This window comes from Carassius carassius, chromosome 30 (assembly GCF_963082965.1).
Source record: "Carassius carassius chromosome 30, fCarCar2.1, whole genome shotgun sequence".
NCBI classification, from domain to species: domain Eukaryota; kingdom Metazoa; phylum Chordata; class Actinopteri; order Cypriniformes; family Cyprinidae; genus Carassius; species Carassius carassius.
Window position 1 is genome coordinate 19,051,229 of NC_081784.1, and position 17,607 is coordinate 19,068,835.

The window sequence follows — 17,607 nt, forward strand, 5'->3', positions numbered from 1 at the left end:
TCTAAGATGCTAAGCCAAAGTTTAAATCTAACCAAAATCCAGAGGAGATTGATGGACGGACTGCTGTTTGTGCGACACATCAAGTATTGGTTTGTTGCGGATGTGTGTGTGGGATGCTATGTGTTGGACCAGGAATATTGCCAAGGCAGAGGTTCATTCCATGGGTGGTAAAGGAGAAGTGTACATGTCTCTGTGTGTGTGTTTGTTGGACTTCTTACAGCACATAACTTTTGCCATCTGTTCATGACTGCCAGAAGTGGTATAGGGGAGCTGAGGGAAATCAGCAACACGCACACTCAAACACACGTTGACTGAGCTAAGTGAGGACTTAGCATCGACTTCTATTGTTTTTATATAAAGCTAATTATAATTACTAGAGGCTGACACTAACCCTTAAAGAAAACCTTTTAAAACACCCCAAAAATTTGGGGTCTGTATGTATTTTTTAATGCTTTGAAAAAAATATTCTATGCTAATCATGATCTGTATAGTTTAAATATACAGTATTGTGACGAGTGGGGCGGGGCCGAGGGACATGGGAGCGAGGCCGGGGGAGTGATTGGAGATGAACTACACCTGTTCGTCCCACCGGTCTCGAGGCCCATGGAGGAGATGGAAGGATATAAAACTGGAGCGACGACAGTGAAGGACGAGAGAGGACCAGGCCTGGGCTTTTAGTTGTGTTTTGGTTTTTATTTTATGCGCACCAGTCGTCCGTGAGGGGCTGGTGCGCTGTTTTGTGTTTATTTTGTTATTAAAATGTTTTTGATTGTCCGCCGGTTCCCGCCTCCTTCTTCCGGATGAATACAAAGGTTAATTCGTTACAGTGGTGCCGAAGCCCGGGAGAAGGAGGGACGCGCTGCTGAAGATCCCTCGCCGCTGTGGTGAATCCGCGGTGCCATCGAGCTGGCGAGGAGTGTGCCGCCATGGACGCTCGAGGCGGTGGACTGGAGCGAGTTGCCGGGGACGGGCGAGCTCGCTACCGGCCGCCCACGATGTGGAGAGACGGCTGCCGTCCGTGAGGGAGCGGAGGAGTCGGCGCCGTTCGCCAGGTGGCCGGAGCCTGCTGCCTCCGCCGGAACGGGGAGGAGCAGGGAACGGGGGACTCCTGCCGGCTGCCCAAAACCGGAGGAGCCGTCGCCGTCCACCGGGCGGCGGAGGAGTGTCGTGCCGTCCGCCGAGGGCCGTCCAGTGCCACCGCCAGGCACCGCGGAGGAGATCACCCAGCTGGTGGAGGGCCGAGCAGCGGTGCGTCTGGGAACCGGAATTTTTTTTTTTTTTTTTTGCCTCTCCCCTCTCTCGTCTCTGTCGCTCCTCCTTCCATCTCCTTTTCTCTCGCCTCGCCTGTCCTACCCCCAGGTTCCCGCAGGTCCCCGGGAGCGGCCCCCCCGGAGGGAGGGGGGGGGGGGGAGTAGAGCGCAGTCTCGGGAGTACCCCCCGGCCTGCGAGGGGCGATGGGGGTATGTGACGAGTGGGGCGGGGCCGAGGGACATGGGAGCGAGGCCGGGGGAGTGATTGGAGATGAACTACACCTGTTCGTCCCACCGGTCTCGAGGCCCATGGAGGAGATGGAAGGATATAAAACTGGAGCGACGACAGTGAAGGACGAGAGAGGACCAGGCCTGGGCTTTTAGTTGTGTTTTGGTTTTTATTTTATGCGCACCAGTCGTCCGTGAGGGGCTGGTGCGCTGTTTTGTGTTTATTTTGTTATTAAAATGTTTTTGATTGTCCGCCGGTTCCCGCCTCCTTCTTCCGGATGAATACAAAGGTTAATTCGTTACAAGTATATATATATATATATATATATATATATATATACACATACACACACATATATATATATATATATATATATATATATATATATATATATAAGAAAGAGTGTGATGTCTGTCAGGAATGAAGCAAGTCCTGCTACACTGTGATACACACACACCAAGCCGTTTGTTTTACCACTTATGACTTTATGTAAGTATCTAAGTAATGTCCTTCAGGGGAACTGATAATTAAATTGAAGACACCCATCCTACAGGTTGACAGGCCAGCAAGTGTGTACGTGCTTCACACGCCTCTGCCTCTGTCTGTATCTACAGGTGTGTGCAATACCGCGCAGGTATCTGGTATAAGGAAGTCTCTCTCTGTGTGTGAACAGGTGGTTGTAGAATGTGTTTCTTTTCTCATTAATAACTCATCTGCTGTCCTGCAGTGAGCTTCAAATAGCATTTCATGAGGTGAACAAATCCCCACTATTAACATCAAAACAAAAGAAAACATGTCTAAAATTGTACATAATTGTAAGTAGTAAATAATAAGAAGGAATTGCAATATAATGTTTTAAACATAATGAACATTTAAGAAATGGCAGTTTTGCATAAACGCACACTTACTTTGTATTGCATATCAAGACTTAAGACCAAGGAATTAGGACATGATATTCTGCCTTATAAAATGGATAGTTCAACTTTTGATTATCAATTCTAATTGGACAAACCATGTTATGCCTTATATTGTCATTATACATACAGTACACATACATCATAAAAGCCACTTTATATTCCACTTTACATCCATTTATACTACTTATGTTAACTTCACTGTAATGAGCAGCCTCTTGTGGCTTATTTCATTTATCTGTCTGTCTGAAATGATCAAACTAAATTTACTGTGACTGGATACAAAGACCTAAAAAGATGAATAGTGGAATATAAAGAAAGAGAGAGAAAAACAGGGGATTTGGTGGTTAGAACTAGAAGTGAAAAGGAGCTGGGTGGTGAAGTGTTTGCAGGTTTTGGTCTCATAACAATCCCTCTTTGTTTATGTTGTGGTTTTGCTGAAGACTTTCTGCATTCTCTCCTTTGGACCATGTGTGAACATTAACTGTAATTCTCTCGCTGTCTCCTAATATTTACCTGCTATCAGTATGAGAAATCAGATCCACCAGCAATCAGACGATCTCTCCCAACACACACTCACAGAGCGGAGAAATAGGCCAAGAAAGCATCAAGCTTATTTGTATTTTCTAAGTGACTGTAACATGTTTAGTAGAGCCATCTAGATTCCAAACACAACAGAGACTCAGGTGAACTCAGCCAAGAAACCTGTCTTTAACAAACAACTGAGAATGATCAACACCGTGGCCTCTCATGCCTGCCCACATATGCAGAAAATTCAGACACTATCTTCCTGGAGTGATAAGCTATTTTTCGGTCCACACACACACACACACACACACACACACACACACACACACACACACGCACTTAGCTGTCATGTAATCCACTCTGCAGGGCCTCATCCGTCAACTGCAGGATAATAAATCAATGGCAAGGCCGAAGTGTGTTTACATAATATCAACTACACAAGTGTTCATTGCAACAATACACTTTGTGCCACTGTACAAACTCAGCCCGTTACACACTGCCCAATCGAAGAGGATGTAACTCAAGCTCCTTGAAAACACAGAATCACTGACAACCTATTCATTTTCAGCATGTGATAAATAGCAACACACGATCCTCTGTTTTTTTAAAGTGTCCAAAAAATACATTTGAGAAGTGCTTGCATTGAAAAAATGTGTGCATCAGAGGTTAGCGGAGCCCAAATCAATTTAGAACTTTAAGTATTTGATGAGGGTTTACAGATTTTAAAAACAGGAGATGCAAAGATTCAGATGAACTAAAATGAAGCATTTAGTGTGTGAACAGAGTTTGACTGATTTATTTAAGAGATCTAACTGATTCATTTACAAATGAAACATCACCGTGTCCACTATACAAGACGTACTGAAAATGTAGGCAACAAAATATTTCAGAACAAATCAAAAACTGCAAAAATGTATATGCCCTATATATTCCCTATAGAAAGGACATTTCCAATCATTTCAAATAACTTTCTTGTTCTGATTCAGACTAATGTGTGATTTTGACATATTCAATAAACAGAATCTGTTTATTAGAACAAAATATTCACAAATCAATCTTGGTTTATCTACAGTGGGTATAAAAATGAATCACCCCCATTTAAAATAATTACATTTTGTAATCACAATAATCACAACACAGGCCCACCCTGGATCAGGACGTCCCTTCAAACTGGATGAAAGGCATATATAGCAAAGTCTAGATGTGTAAAGTTAGTAGAGACATATCCCAGCAGACTAAAAGCTGTAATTAAAGCAAAAGGTGGTTCAACAAAATTGGTGTTATCCTTTCTCCAACTCAGTGATTCTATTTTTTTTTTTATTTGATTTTCTCTGATTTTTTTTGGTGTTCAATCTTTCACTTGGATGTTATAAGTTGCACTGAATAAATACAGCAGGATAAAACAAAAAACTGTGTCCATCCTCATTTCTGAATTACAATACTGTTTCACAATATTTTTTACAGTATTTTACATCAACTAAATGCAGTCTTGGTGAGCATAAGCCTTCCTTAGAAAACATTTAAAAAATACTTACCCCAAACCTTTGATTGGTTTATACACTATATATATTCAAAGTTTCCATGACTTTTCCAGGCGTGTAAAATGCATTGTAAAAACTCATGAGCATGAGACAGAGAAGGTGAGGTGTAATGTCTGACCTGTGGGCTCTGGGGACAGCAGGTGGGCACTGTACACCGGGGGGAAGATGAGTGCTGCGAGGTACAGAAGGAGACAGAGCGGGACCATCCCGGGCCGAGTGATGCGTGGACGAGTGTCCTCACCACGGAGACTAGATTCAAACATCCTCCACTGTTCCACACATGCTGTCAATGTAGTGCTGCCACACACACATACACTGAAACACAAAAACATATTCAACAGTCATAAGAGGTCTAACAGAGAAGGAACACAGAACAAACACTTCCTATTACAGCATGAAAAGTAAAAATGCTCACAGACATTCAATAAACCTTAGGCCTGTTGCTTTGTTATTTTGACATTGGACAAATCTCTATTGAAATTCAGTGCTGATGTAAAAAATGTCTCTCTGCATATATCGTAAATTGAAAAATAAATTGCGACGACCACACACAACTGCCACGAGCAAATGAAATGAAGTGATTTCGTATTATAGCTCCCGCGCTAGTTTAGACGAGACTGGGATTTGTTGTAAACTCTCTTTTGCCGTCTTATTCTCCCTTTTTTTCTTCTTCTCTCTGGTCGGTCTACTCTGAAACACATCTTTCACTAAGCTAACACAAACACACTTATCTCTCTAAAGAAAATATATGCTCCCCTCACACTCTCTGACTTGTGTGTGTGTGTGTGTGTGTGTGTGTGTGTGTGTGTGTGTGTGTGTGTGTGAATGTGTGTGTGCGTCTTGCCACATAGAGAGTTTACATTAGTTAAAATAAAAGAAATGTAAAGAGCTTTAAATACACACACACACACACACACACACTGTAGGCTGTACGGTTTTATTCCCCACTGAGAGGTTTTTACTCAAAGACGCTGAGAGTGTGAGAAGACTCTGTGTTGCTTTAAACTTGAACTCCTGTTATTTCAGAACAGCCCTGGTTTAGACACACAAAATGTTTGCGTTAAGTTTAAACGGTGGCATTCTTCTCGAACAGACACACACACACTCTCCTGAGGCTATGTGGCGCTGTTTTTCTTTCCCTTGACGAGCAGACGCTCAATTCTTGGTCAGCACATACTGAAGAGAGAAAGAGAAAAGCCGGGCTGGTGTGTTGAGTAACTCAGTGTTTTCTCTGGCCGGCAGAGCAGAAGCATGCACTGTGCTGTGGGCTGATAGTGTATCAGCGCTGGCTGTTGTAGGAGAGAAGGGTATATTTGTGGAGCGTATTTCTGGAGTGTGTATAGTAGGTGTGTTTTTTGAGCATATTTCTGGAGCCATACTATCTTACAGTAACAAAGCTTAAAAGTAGGGGAGAGGCCTTACAGGTGTTGTATGTAAGTTTCTGACTCTACTAAAGCATAAAAATACCATAATATGTTTGCAGATATTTAAGAAATATGCTAAGTTAACATATTTGTTTATCTGAAAATGATGCTACAGTCAGTTCTTCTCCTTTGAAAATGTGCTTTCCGGGCTGGAATGTCGGTCTTTGTTTTGGTTTGTGAAACCCACCCACTGCCAGTTTACCAAATTGTATTTCGGCACCCCGAGTTGCCAGTTGGCGGGAAACACACCATATTTAATTTCAGTCATGGAAGCTGGCAAATTAAATGGGTGAGAGCGTCAATCTGCGTATGTGTCAAGTCTGAGGAGGAGGGACTGGGTTGAAAAAAACCCTCTCCAATATTTTGAATTTGGACTGCAATACCTAGTTCAACCACTCGGTGTCAATCCTACATCCAGCCCCTTTAAGCAGAAACAAACTGATAGATTCTTGGAAGAGGCCTTATCTCATATTATTAAGCATTTTTTGATTGGTTGATCACAGCATTGTGTGGTCTAAGGCCACTAAACTGTATAATTGACAGTTTTACCACAGGCAATGATTTATTTGAGTTCTGCTCAAAATCTAAATTACATGTCTATTACATGTGAAGCAGTGTAATAAATGGGAAAATGTGCAGTAAGCCATCCTTATCGCAAAATAAACCACTCTGGGGCGATACAAGACTATCCTGTTGCAGTTTATTTTGTGATAATGAATGGATGATTGTACAATATCTGTTACTGAAAATAACATTGTGTAGTTTGAACACTGAACTGTGCCTGTTTGTATCTTATCTATGCATTTATAGTGAGTCATTTTAACACATATCAGTCAAAGGTTTGGGGTCTGAAAGATATTTAAAAAAAAAAACAAGCTCACCTAGGCTGCATGTAGTAATGTAAAATATTTTCATTCACTTTAAAATGTAATTTATTCCTGACATGGTAAAGCTGAATTTTCAGCAGCCATTACTCCAGTCTTCAGCGTCACATGATCCCTTTAGAATCATTCTGATTTCTGATTTGATATTCAGGAACTATTTATTAATATGTTGAAAGCAGTTGAAAGCAGTTAAGCTGCTTAATATTTGTTTTCTGAATTCCTTGAATAGAAAGTTCAAAAGAACTTAAAAAGTTATTTAAAAAATTAATTTTTTTTTTGTAAAATTTCATCCTAAATAAAAGTGAACATATATAAAATAAAATAATCAACCCCAAACTTTATTCCATATACTTCTGTGCAAATTAAACTTTAGGGTACAGGCAGCTGGGACTGCGTGACATGACTAATGTGCAGCAGTCTTTTGCCGTGTGGTGTGTAAAACTCTAACTCTCTTAAAAGAGTCGATGTTTATCTATGGGATTACTGAAGAATTTGATTTGGACTCTATTGAAATATTATGATTATCATTCTAGCCGATAATTCAACATTAGCTTCTATGTTTTTACTGTCTATATCTCCCTTTCTGTCTTTCTGTGATGTGACCCATACAGAAATATAAAAAATTCAATGCTCTTTTAACGGCAAGCAAAACGACTACAGACATGAACAAGGCAGTGCAAGAATATTCTGTCAAATCCTGGGCGTTTATGCATGTAATGTCTAATAGTTTTGGGTGAAAGAGGGTTTTAATAGAATCCTATCACACGCTAGTCACACCTTGCAACAAATCTGGGACTCAAAAATGTCAGTAATCTCCAGTAATTGTGCAGTCATGTCAACTGCCAGCCCAGCCTAAATCTGCCAATGAAAATAGGGATTAGAAGGGAGACAGAGTAAGAGAGAGATTAAGAAAGTGAGAGAGAGACAGCAGATGAAAAGTCTGAAAGTCTGAGGTGTCTCTATTAGAGTTTGGCTGTAATCCTCTTCCGAGTACTTCACTCGCCATCCTGTGGCTCTCTGTGAGCTCTGTCAGCGCACGTGTGGGGGTGTGTGTGGCTACAGGTTTGTGCATTGCTTCAATGTAGACAACTGAATAAAGGTGAGATTTAAACTCCTTAACTCACCCTTATAAACATCCCCATGGAGAAACACATCAAACACACACAAATCAAAGAGGAGCAATTTACAAACCACATTTACAGATGTTTGTCACTGTGAAATTATGGGTTTCTCCAAGCTTCTCAGTCAGTGACTTTTCTGTGCTTTCTAGCATTAAATCCATCATTTCATATGCTTACATAAAGCATATGGCATGACACTGTCCACAAAAACATTCATAGAAAAAGAAAACGATGAAACAGCTAGAGAGCTCAGTAACATTGTCCATTTTTTATTATATGCCTTGTTTTCGTTCATGCTTTTCTTAGCCTTTGGACTGCATTGTGTGTTTAATGATCTCGTGCACATTTTTTGTTGAAGTTTATAATATATATTAAATTAATCTGTTGCCGGTAGCTTATGAGGTCTAAAGAAAGCATAAGGAACTTTAGAGAAAGAGAGAGAGTTTGATGACTTACATTCAGGACTTCAACTCTCAATCTTTCGACAGTCCACAGAGTGGCGTATTGATTTTGAGCCGGCACCGGTCCTCTATGGGTCACAATTAGTTGAGGTTCCAATTGAAAAGAGCCAATTTTTTCCCCTGATGACACAAGCTCTAACATTTGAGTTGTGCATGACTTGGAGAGACCTTTACTGTTTCCTCCAGTGCTGGTTTGATAAGTGCAGGGAACACATGACTAGAAAAGTAATGATTATCACCCCCAAAAAAGGCATAGACATTTCTAAATGTGGGAGACTTTCATCCTTTTAACCAATTGTTTCTTCTCTATTGAGTTTTCAGAGATTCAGAGATTATTTGGTAGCACTTTATTTTATAGTCCTGTTCCTCATGTACATACTATGTAATATGCAATAAGGTAATAACTAGGTACTAACCCTGAACCTACCCCTAAACCAAGGCAGCAAGGAAACCTAACAGTTTACATCCTAGTCAGTCACAACGGACTCCTGTCGGGTTTGAATGACTCTAGTACATGAGGTGGCTAATTGCCCCCAGTAGCCTGCGTTAACACCTCCAGAGACTCTAATTCACTCCAATAGCTACAATTGTTTTCAGATGGCCGGTGGGTACGGCGGAGGAAAAACTGGTGAGGTTCTCTTCAGTGTGAGCTAAAAACAACACAAATGAAGCCCTGCTGAGGTGGCTGCAGAAGAAATGGATGTAATTTTGGTTTTGAAATGCGTCATTCTACACCAAGCTGTAAATGGCTTAGTCTCTCATCAGAAAGACACGCCAACTGAGTCACAGTTAACCAGTTATTGAGATTTCGACAGGTTAAAATATAAATGGCTCTATGGTCTCTGAAGGGAATACAGTGGCTATAAACAGTTTTGTGTTAAACTCATGCACCACGAATAGCGCTCGAGCGCTCACCAGGAAGATCGGCTGATATAAGCAATATAGATATAACCCTTGACTAGCCTATGTTTCAGTCACCTCACATTTCACGGTGGGTTTCGGCACCATTAAAACACTTAGACCTACATGACAAAGACAAGCCGCTGACATATTAAAATCTAGTTTGTGAATGAGTAATGACTGCCACACAACAGGCTAAATTATACACCGCAAACATTTTGAATTGAGCCATATTGTACATTAATTCAACACAGGTGCGGCTTCTCCTCGAGACTTGTGGAGCAGCTTTCGACCATGCAGTACTCATACTGACACACACACACACACACACCGCAACACCTGTCCGACTGTAAGCGATACGGGCACACACCACATGTCACTGCAGCTCACTTCTACACTAAAACTTTGTTTCCATTCCCTTGAAGGCTTTGATTGAATCAATAGCCCAATTGAAAAACATGTTTTGGACCTGGACAAAGGAAATAACTAGAAACATGAGGAATAAGACTATTTCCTACCCCTAAAAGATGCCTTTACACAGCTAAAATACGACTGGTCTTAGCAGCTCTGTCTGCTTCAAATTCTGTTTCAAAACTTAATGCCACATAAAAACTAGTTAAGTATATGAGGCCATTCAGCTTTTATAGAAGCCTATATTAGAGACGGCTCTGATGCTGCTTTGCGTCCATGCAGCTAAATGATGCAGCACGAGTGCAGCCTTAACTTTGTTATGATGGAGTATTTACTTTTTTTTATTTGAATATTTCAAAATTCATGTTTGTATATTTATAACAAATTCCAGTAGGCTATATTAGGCTACTGGGCAATTGTAAAATACAATATAATAACGTAATAGGCTAATAAGAATTATAATAATAAACTCCTCACCAAATTCCTTCTTGACACAGTAATCCTTTTCGAGATCAAAAAAAGATAAATTTGTCAGTTTTTTGAGAAAGCTTGGTCTGCGAGGTCCTTTCCAGATGTTTCGTGAATTACATTCAGGGGGCAAATCATCCAAAAACAATCAAGTTTCTAAATCCAGGCGTGAACAGACGTGAAGTCAGAGGAGTGTTTGAGAAGAAGCCGTATTCACACACAGCTTTGAGCTGTCCGGCTCTGTCCAGTCCTTAAAACCGGTGAAAAGTGTATCAAAGCCCCACTAGACTGTATCATATAAAGGAGCACCTATATAGCCTAGTTTTGACTCGTAACAGGGTCTCGGGGTCCTACGGAAGAAGCTCCGCTCTTCTCCGCTGCGCTGTCCGGGCACAACTGCTTCGCTGCGCCGCTGGGTCGGTTGTGAAGTGTGGGACGTTTGGTGCTGTGTGAAAGCTTGGCTCATAGACTCCCACTAACAGTTTGAGCACCGTGCTCTGGAGAGAGGGGAAAAAATTAACTAGGATCAGATTTCAAACGGCGTCCCTGCCGCGAGTGCAGTGCTCGCCGCCTGACGCCCCCCTTGCGAGTTCAGGGCAAAGAGAGAGAGAGAGAGAGAGAGAGAGAGAGAGAGAGCCGCAGGCGCCTCCCACACCAAACCCGAATATTCAATCAACTTACTCACTGTCAAATTAGCTGCGCTCAGCGAACCCAAACCACGCCATGGACCATGGAGAGAGTCAGCAGAAAAACAGTCATAAAACAGCAAAGATTCTGCTGTTCATACTCTTTTCAATGTGAGATTTTATAGCGGGGTTTGGGGGTATGACAGCATTATATTAAGAACAAAAGTTTGATTACAAGTCCAGTGAGGGCTAATAAATGTGCTCGCGAGACGTGGCCATTGTTTGAGGAGATAACCATAGCAAACGCTAGTCTTATCGTCGACAGAAGTAGACCTAAATTGTTATTAAGTTATAGATTTACACAGCACAAATATACCAAAAAAAAAAAAAAAAAAAAAAAAAAAAAACCGAGACATTCTAAAACGAATGTAAAAAAAACTTTATTAGTATGATGTTTAGTGACTTTGGTCTGTTAATAGGCTATCACTTGAGCGTTTTTCACATTAAGCGTTTTAGAATGTCCCAAAAACCACCTTTCTAATTGCTTTAAGAGAGGCAAAATACTTTTTATCTCTCTTGGGACGATTGCGCCCAGAAAACTGCTGACAGAAATCCTTTAAAATCACACTTACAGCCATTACATAATTTACACTCTGATAATGTTTTATAATTTATCATATCCTGTCATTGAATAGCGTTTATAAATGTCAACTCAAATCTTTACTTTAATGTCCCAAGGGGCACATCTCATATTGTGCAGTAAAGAAAGCGATTTAGCATTTTAGGTGATGAGTAACTAAAATATACTTAAAATATACCTTACTAGCAAAAATATTTTTGACTTTCATTTCATGTCACTTATAATTCACCGACAAATCACATGCTGCTGGGAATAAAAGCACAAGGCAAAACATTCCTATAGAAGCATGATATTTGTATTGCATTCATTTAACTTAGTTTTAACTAATTTGATAACCCAAAACTGAGGCCTTCCCTTGTATGTTTTGAGTCATTTACCTGCAGATATCTCAAGCTGCTGTCATTTCTTCAACAGGAACTAGAAATGCAAGTGTGTGTATAATTACAGGCTGTGTGATCAGGTATTTCTGCTTATGTATCTGCACAGGTATGTGTGTGTGTATGTGTGTGTGTAAGTGTGTGTGTGTGTGTGTGGTTTGTGTTTCTGTCATTGTGTGTGTTGATTTTTCACGTCATAAAGCTTTCATGAGTCTCCTGAAGGCTGATTAGGCGAGGACCAAGTGATGTCGAGAGTCGTAATTCTGTAGAATAATCTCCAAAACAATGTCTCAATTACTTTTAAAGCTACAAACATGTTTGCCGAGAGAACTTTATGAGACAATAAAGAGAATAAACCTCTTCTTAATTACCAGAGGAGTGTGTGTACATGTGAAGAAAGCAGAAAGAGAGTTCTTAGTAGCTGTCCATCTGTGTTTGTTTTAAGAGGAGGGCTGTTAGCCTGTGAGTGGTAAAATCAGCATGCAAATATGAGGATCCTTGGTCACATCAACACTCTGTTCTCTGACACCAGGGTTAAAGACATTCAGTAAAAAGACACATAAACATCACCCATTCAATAATAACCCCTGTTAGCCTATTTCAAAATGCTATCTACTGTGAATTCTAATGCAGTGTCACTATTATTATATCTATTAGAGCCTTGAGAAAGAAGATTGATTTTATTGATTGACAAGTTGGATGCAGCACCGTAAGTGATGACTTATGACCCCGACAAGGGTGTTTACGGGAATTTTAGTGCCTTGTTGGCAGCATGTGGTAAAAATGACTGCTACAGCTGTAAAGGCTGAAAGAGGGAAAAGACATGTGATCAGTGACTAAAAATGTATTTACAACTTCTTACAGATAATTTCAGTAATCAGGCAAAAAAAAAAAAGTTTTGCACTCTGTTTTGAGCCCTGTAGTTAGTCTAATGATGTTAAATGGCTCTATTAGAATTGTTTTCTAATAATAGAAACGTTCTAATAATATAAAGTTCAAAAGAACAGTGTTTATCTGAAATATAAAACTGTAACAATTAGGCTGGGACAACGCGTCGAGGTCATCGATGACGTCGACGCAAAAAATACGTCGACGCAAAATATGCGCATCGATTCGTCGAGCTGTTTTTATTTCAATAAAAGACGTTTGCAAAACGTTTACCTTATGTGCGCTGAATATACGCGATGGCCGGATCAACATTCTGTCCAACGTTATATAACCAATCCAGGGGTTTTTCTGCATTGATCTTTTTTTTTGGCGGCTGTCAAAGCCTTATTTGATCGGTGAGTGACAGTGACAGGGCGCGTACGAGAGAGCCCCGGCTGCGCGCGCACTCACAGTCTTCAAACAACACGAGCGCTTCTTGCTCTCTCCCTCCCTTGTGCATATTAACCAAAATCATTAGACACGATAGAAAAAGGGCGGAACGCCAAAGTTTCACGTGGAGCATTCGGAGATTTTTTTTTCCTCCATGACAGGCTGCTGGCTCCCACTGTTAATTTTTTATTTTTATTTATTTTTGTAAAAGCACTCTCTGTATTAGCTTAAAGCCCTCAAGTTTACATTTACATACTGTATTCTTTCAATTGCTCTAAACAAGTATTTTGGGTGACCTTTTTTATTGAATGCTAGACATCAAGTTGTTGTTATTTTCATCTGAAAGAAGAACTTTTTTCAGTAAGCTAGGCCCTATGTGTTCAGTAAGCTTGTTTCAGTAAGCTATGTGTTTTCAAGGTTTCAAGGTTTTATTGAATGCTATCTCTATACAAGTGCAAAGTAATGCATTCTTAGTCAGTCTTTTATTTTGTAATTTTAAGAGCAATAAACATATATTGCAATGTTAAGGAATTGATGTTTTTTTCATTCAGATATGTAAATCAACATGTATAAATTGTTTGTAGTCAATTAATGGGGAGATAATCGAAATCAAATCGGCCTGAAAAATTAATCGTTAGATTAATCGATGCATCGGAAAAATAATCGCTAGATTAATCGTTTAAAAAATAATCGTTTATCCCAGCCCTAGTAACAATATAAATGTATTTACTGTAACCTTTGATAAATTGAATGCATATATATATATATATATATATATATATATATATATATATATATATATATATTATATATTTTTTTTATATTTTGAATGAATGATTTTCTTTTGAACATTCTGTTTAAAGGACCCTAAAAAAAACTATAATCAAAAACTAATTAAAAAATAAAATGTTATGTATACACTATGCATAGTAAATAAAATAGAATATACGTTATGATATTAGTTAAAATAATATAAATTATAAGTATTTATTTGGAATATAGGCAGTATAGACAGGCAGTAATTATTATTACTACACTATTATTATTAATTATTATTTGTATTAATATGGAACTTAGGTGGTATAATCAAGCAGTAATTATTATTATTATTATTATTATTATTATTATTATTATTATTATTATTATTATTATTATTATTATTATTATTAATATCATTATTATTATTATTATTATTATTATTATTATTGTATTTATTTGGCAATATAGTCAGGCAATTATTATTGCAAATTAAAATAAAAGCCCTGACCACTGTCAGTTTATTTATTTTTTATGTACATTATGTCTTAAATGATCTGGTCAAAAAGAAAATGATGCTTAAATAAAATGAGCATGCATGTGTCATGTGCTGGTTTCGGTTTAGTTCCAGTCTGTCTTTATTTGGTTCATTTCCTGTTCTCATTATTAGTTAATCATGGTTCATTCTGTTCATCTGCATTATATTACTTCTTGGTTCCCTGTGTTTATAAGCCCTCAGTTTCTGTCATTCCTTTGTGTCGGATTAAAGTTGCTTTCAATGGTTTAAGTGTGTTGATGCTAATTAAAGACTCCTTTACTTCTATTCCTTGTCGAGCACCCTTACTAAAACCACGACTGCGTAACAGTGTGTAGTATAGGGGGGATCATTTATTTTATTTTATTTTTTAAATCTCAAGGCTGTACAGAATGCAGCATTAAACATTCGGAGACCTGAAGAACTGAACGAATGGGTGACCTCCACCCCAAGAGCTCAGTTAGCCCCTGAACTCTCTCCCCAGATTCACCCTTCAGTCTAACCCCAGCCTCTGGCTACAACACACAAAGGAGCGAAGGTGAGGATGAAGGCCTCCCTTCACAAGAGTTTGAATATTAAACTGGGCTGCAATTATCCCATGAAAAACACTTTGCATGGATGGCTCTAATCCATAAGGTCCTTTGCGTTCAGCTACTGGCCATGTTTCACAACATCAGTGAGATGTGACTTTGTGAGCAAATCAATAACAAATCAATAATGACAAATCAATAACTCCATCATTGATTACAGATTTGGCTAAATCCCTAAAAACATCCCAGGATGAGCGTGAGATTTAAAGCATTGGTACACCACATGGACTTTTAAAGTATGTGAAATGTGAAGAGGGGTGAGACAAGCAGTGTTTATGTGTGAGAGCATTTAAAAGATCTTTTTTTTTCTAGTTCAGCTCTTATCAGTGTGCATACTTTTACTGATAACCTAAAGAGCTGATAACAGTCTGTTTATTTTCTTTTGTTTCTTTGCATATTGACTGTAAGTATTTGAATGAGTTTGTACTGGTTATAAGTTATTTTAAGAAGAAAATCTTGAATATAAAATGAGCCATGTGCAAATGTGTCACAAATAACAGCAGAAGTGAAGGTGATTATTTTCTATTTCCTATCTATTTGTTTAATCCACACCAGTTAATTGAATTTACTAAGGAACACTGTGCCAACCTTCCCAATGTACATTCAGTTACTGTTCACAAGGTGTGTCCCTCAGCAAGGTATACAGAGTCTATCCTTCCTCTTTAGACCATGACCTGCACACACACACACACACACACACACACACACACACACACACACACACACACAAACACACACACACACACACACACACACACACACACACACACACACACACACACACACACACACACACACACACACACACAATCAAACACACACATATACACACCCGGATCAGTGTATAATGCTCTCACGGAAAATGTTCCTGAGTAAAGGTATTGTGTTTGGACTTGAGAGTTTGTGCATTTCTGTCCAATACAGAGAGGAAACTGGGATATCTGTCTCAGTTCCATTTCTGTATACAGTATCTGCACGTGGTTATCTGCAAGTACTGTAATGAATAATCAATTAGATGCTGCATCAATGAGATGTGAAAAGGGGTTTGAGCATAAAGGACACAAGAGCAGAAATTAGTTTCTGGCAGGAGCATTTTCACTCGAGGAGACAAAAGGTTATTAATAACATTAGCTGAACAACAGTTAAAATGTGGTCAAAATTATACATACACTTATGATGCAGTATCTGTATCAGTAACGAATTAAGATATTTAACATAAAATACATTTACATATAGTCCACAAGATAAAATAATAGTTTCTGTACAAAAAAGATCCTTTTCAAATGTTTAAATTGTTACCTGGAAGATCCACAGCTGGTTTATTCATGTATTTATTTATTTATTTTTTATGATAGCTGATCATGAGTCCCTTGTTCTTCCAGAACAGTTAAACTGCCTGCCGGCCCGAGACTCAAACGAGTCCGAATCTCCAACTATTAGGCAACGACTTGACCCTAAAAAATTTGTTAATTACAGATCGATCTCGAATCTTCCTTTCCTGTCCAAGATGCTAGAAAGGGTAATATAACACACTAACCCATTTTTAATATTCAAATCCATTAAAGGATTTTTAGGCTGCATTAATTAGGAAAACCAGAACCTTCCCATGACACACGATGTACTTGCTACGTCGTTAGAAGAATGGCATCTACGCTAATATTAGTCTCTTTCACTCTTATTCCGAGGTCACCGTAGCCACCAGATCCAGTCTGTGTCCAGATCAGAGGGTCACTGCAGTCACCCAGATCCAGAACGCATCCAGAGACAGGACCTGTATAGACCTGAATGTCAGCAGAGACCAAGACAACTTTATTAGCACTAGATACAGATCCACAGTCAAGACCTTGTCTCAAACGACCACCGAGACAAGACCACAGGAAACAGATGATTCTTCTGCACAATCTGACTTTGCTGCAGCCTGAAATTGAACTGCTGGTTTCGTCTGGACTGAGGAGAACTGGCTCCCCGACTGAGCCTGGTTTCTCCCAAGGTTTTTTCTCCATTCTGTCACCGATGGAGCTTTGGTTCCTTGCCGCTGTCGCCTCTGGCTTGCTTAGTTGGGGACACTTAATTTCCAGCGATACTGTCGACTTGATTGCACAGATATTTAAATTGAACTGAGCTCGATGATGACATCACTGATGAACTGCCTTTTTGCTTTATTGACACACTATTTTCCTATTTAATGCTGTTCAGTTGCTTTGATACAATCTGTTTTGTTAAAAGTGGTATATAAATAAAGGTGACAAATAATTTGTCGGACCTGAAGGATTTTTCTGAAGAACAGTGGGCAGTTTAACTGTTCAGGACCAACAAGGGGATGAATAGCTATCACAAAAACGGGGTCATTTTTAAAAATAAATTTAACTATTATTTTCTCTTGTGGACTGTTATGTAAATGACTTTTATGTGAAATATCTTATACAGGTAAATGCTAAATAAAAATAACATGAATTTTGTATGATCCCTCTTATTTGGGTAAAATAATTAACATTTTGCAGATACGGCAAAGTATGTGTAAAATTTTGACCATAACTGTAAATAAAATATAATGCATAATATAATAAAATATGAAAGAATATTCTCCATTGCTGCAGTTATTATTTTTGAAACAAGGTAAAAAAAAATTCTGAAA

At 39.0% G+C, this 17,607-nt stretch overlaps 1 protein-coding gene across 3 annotated transcripts in view; it reads right to left on the bottom strand.

The window, feature by feature from the left end:
* LOC132110829 (fibroblast growth factor receptor 3) overlaps positions 1–10,718 on the bottom strand; it is a 45,264-nt gene extending 34,546 nt beyond the window's left edge. For all 3 annotated transcript variants that reach the window (XM_059517828.1, XM_059517827.1, XM_059517826.1), the window contains exons 1-2: positions 10,141–10,718; positions 4,581–4,777 (exon numbers count right to left, since the gene is read on the bottom strand). In XM_059517828.1, the coding sequence (XP_059373811.1) occupies positions 4,581–4,725 (145 nt within the window). In that variant the 5' untranslated portion in view covers positions 4,726–4,777; positions 10,141–10,718. The remainder of the gene's footprint in view (positions 1–4,580; positions 4,778–10,140) is intronic.
* Between the last annotated feature and the right edge of the window lie 6,889 nt (positions 10,719–17,607).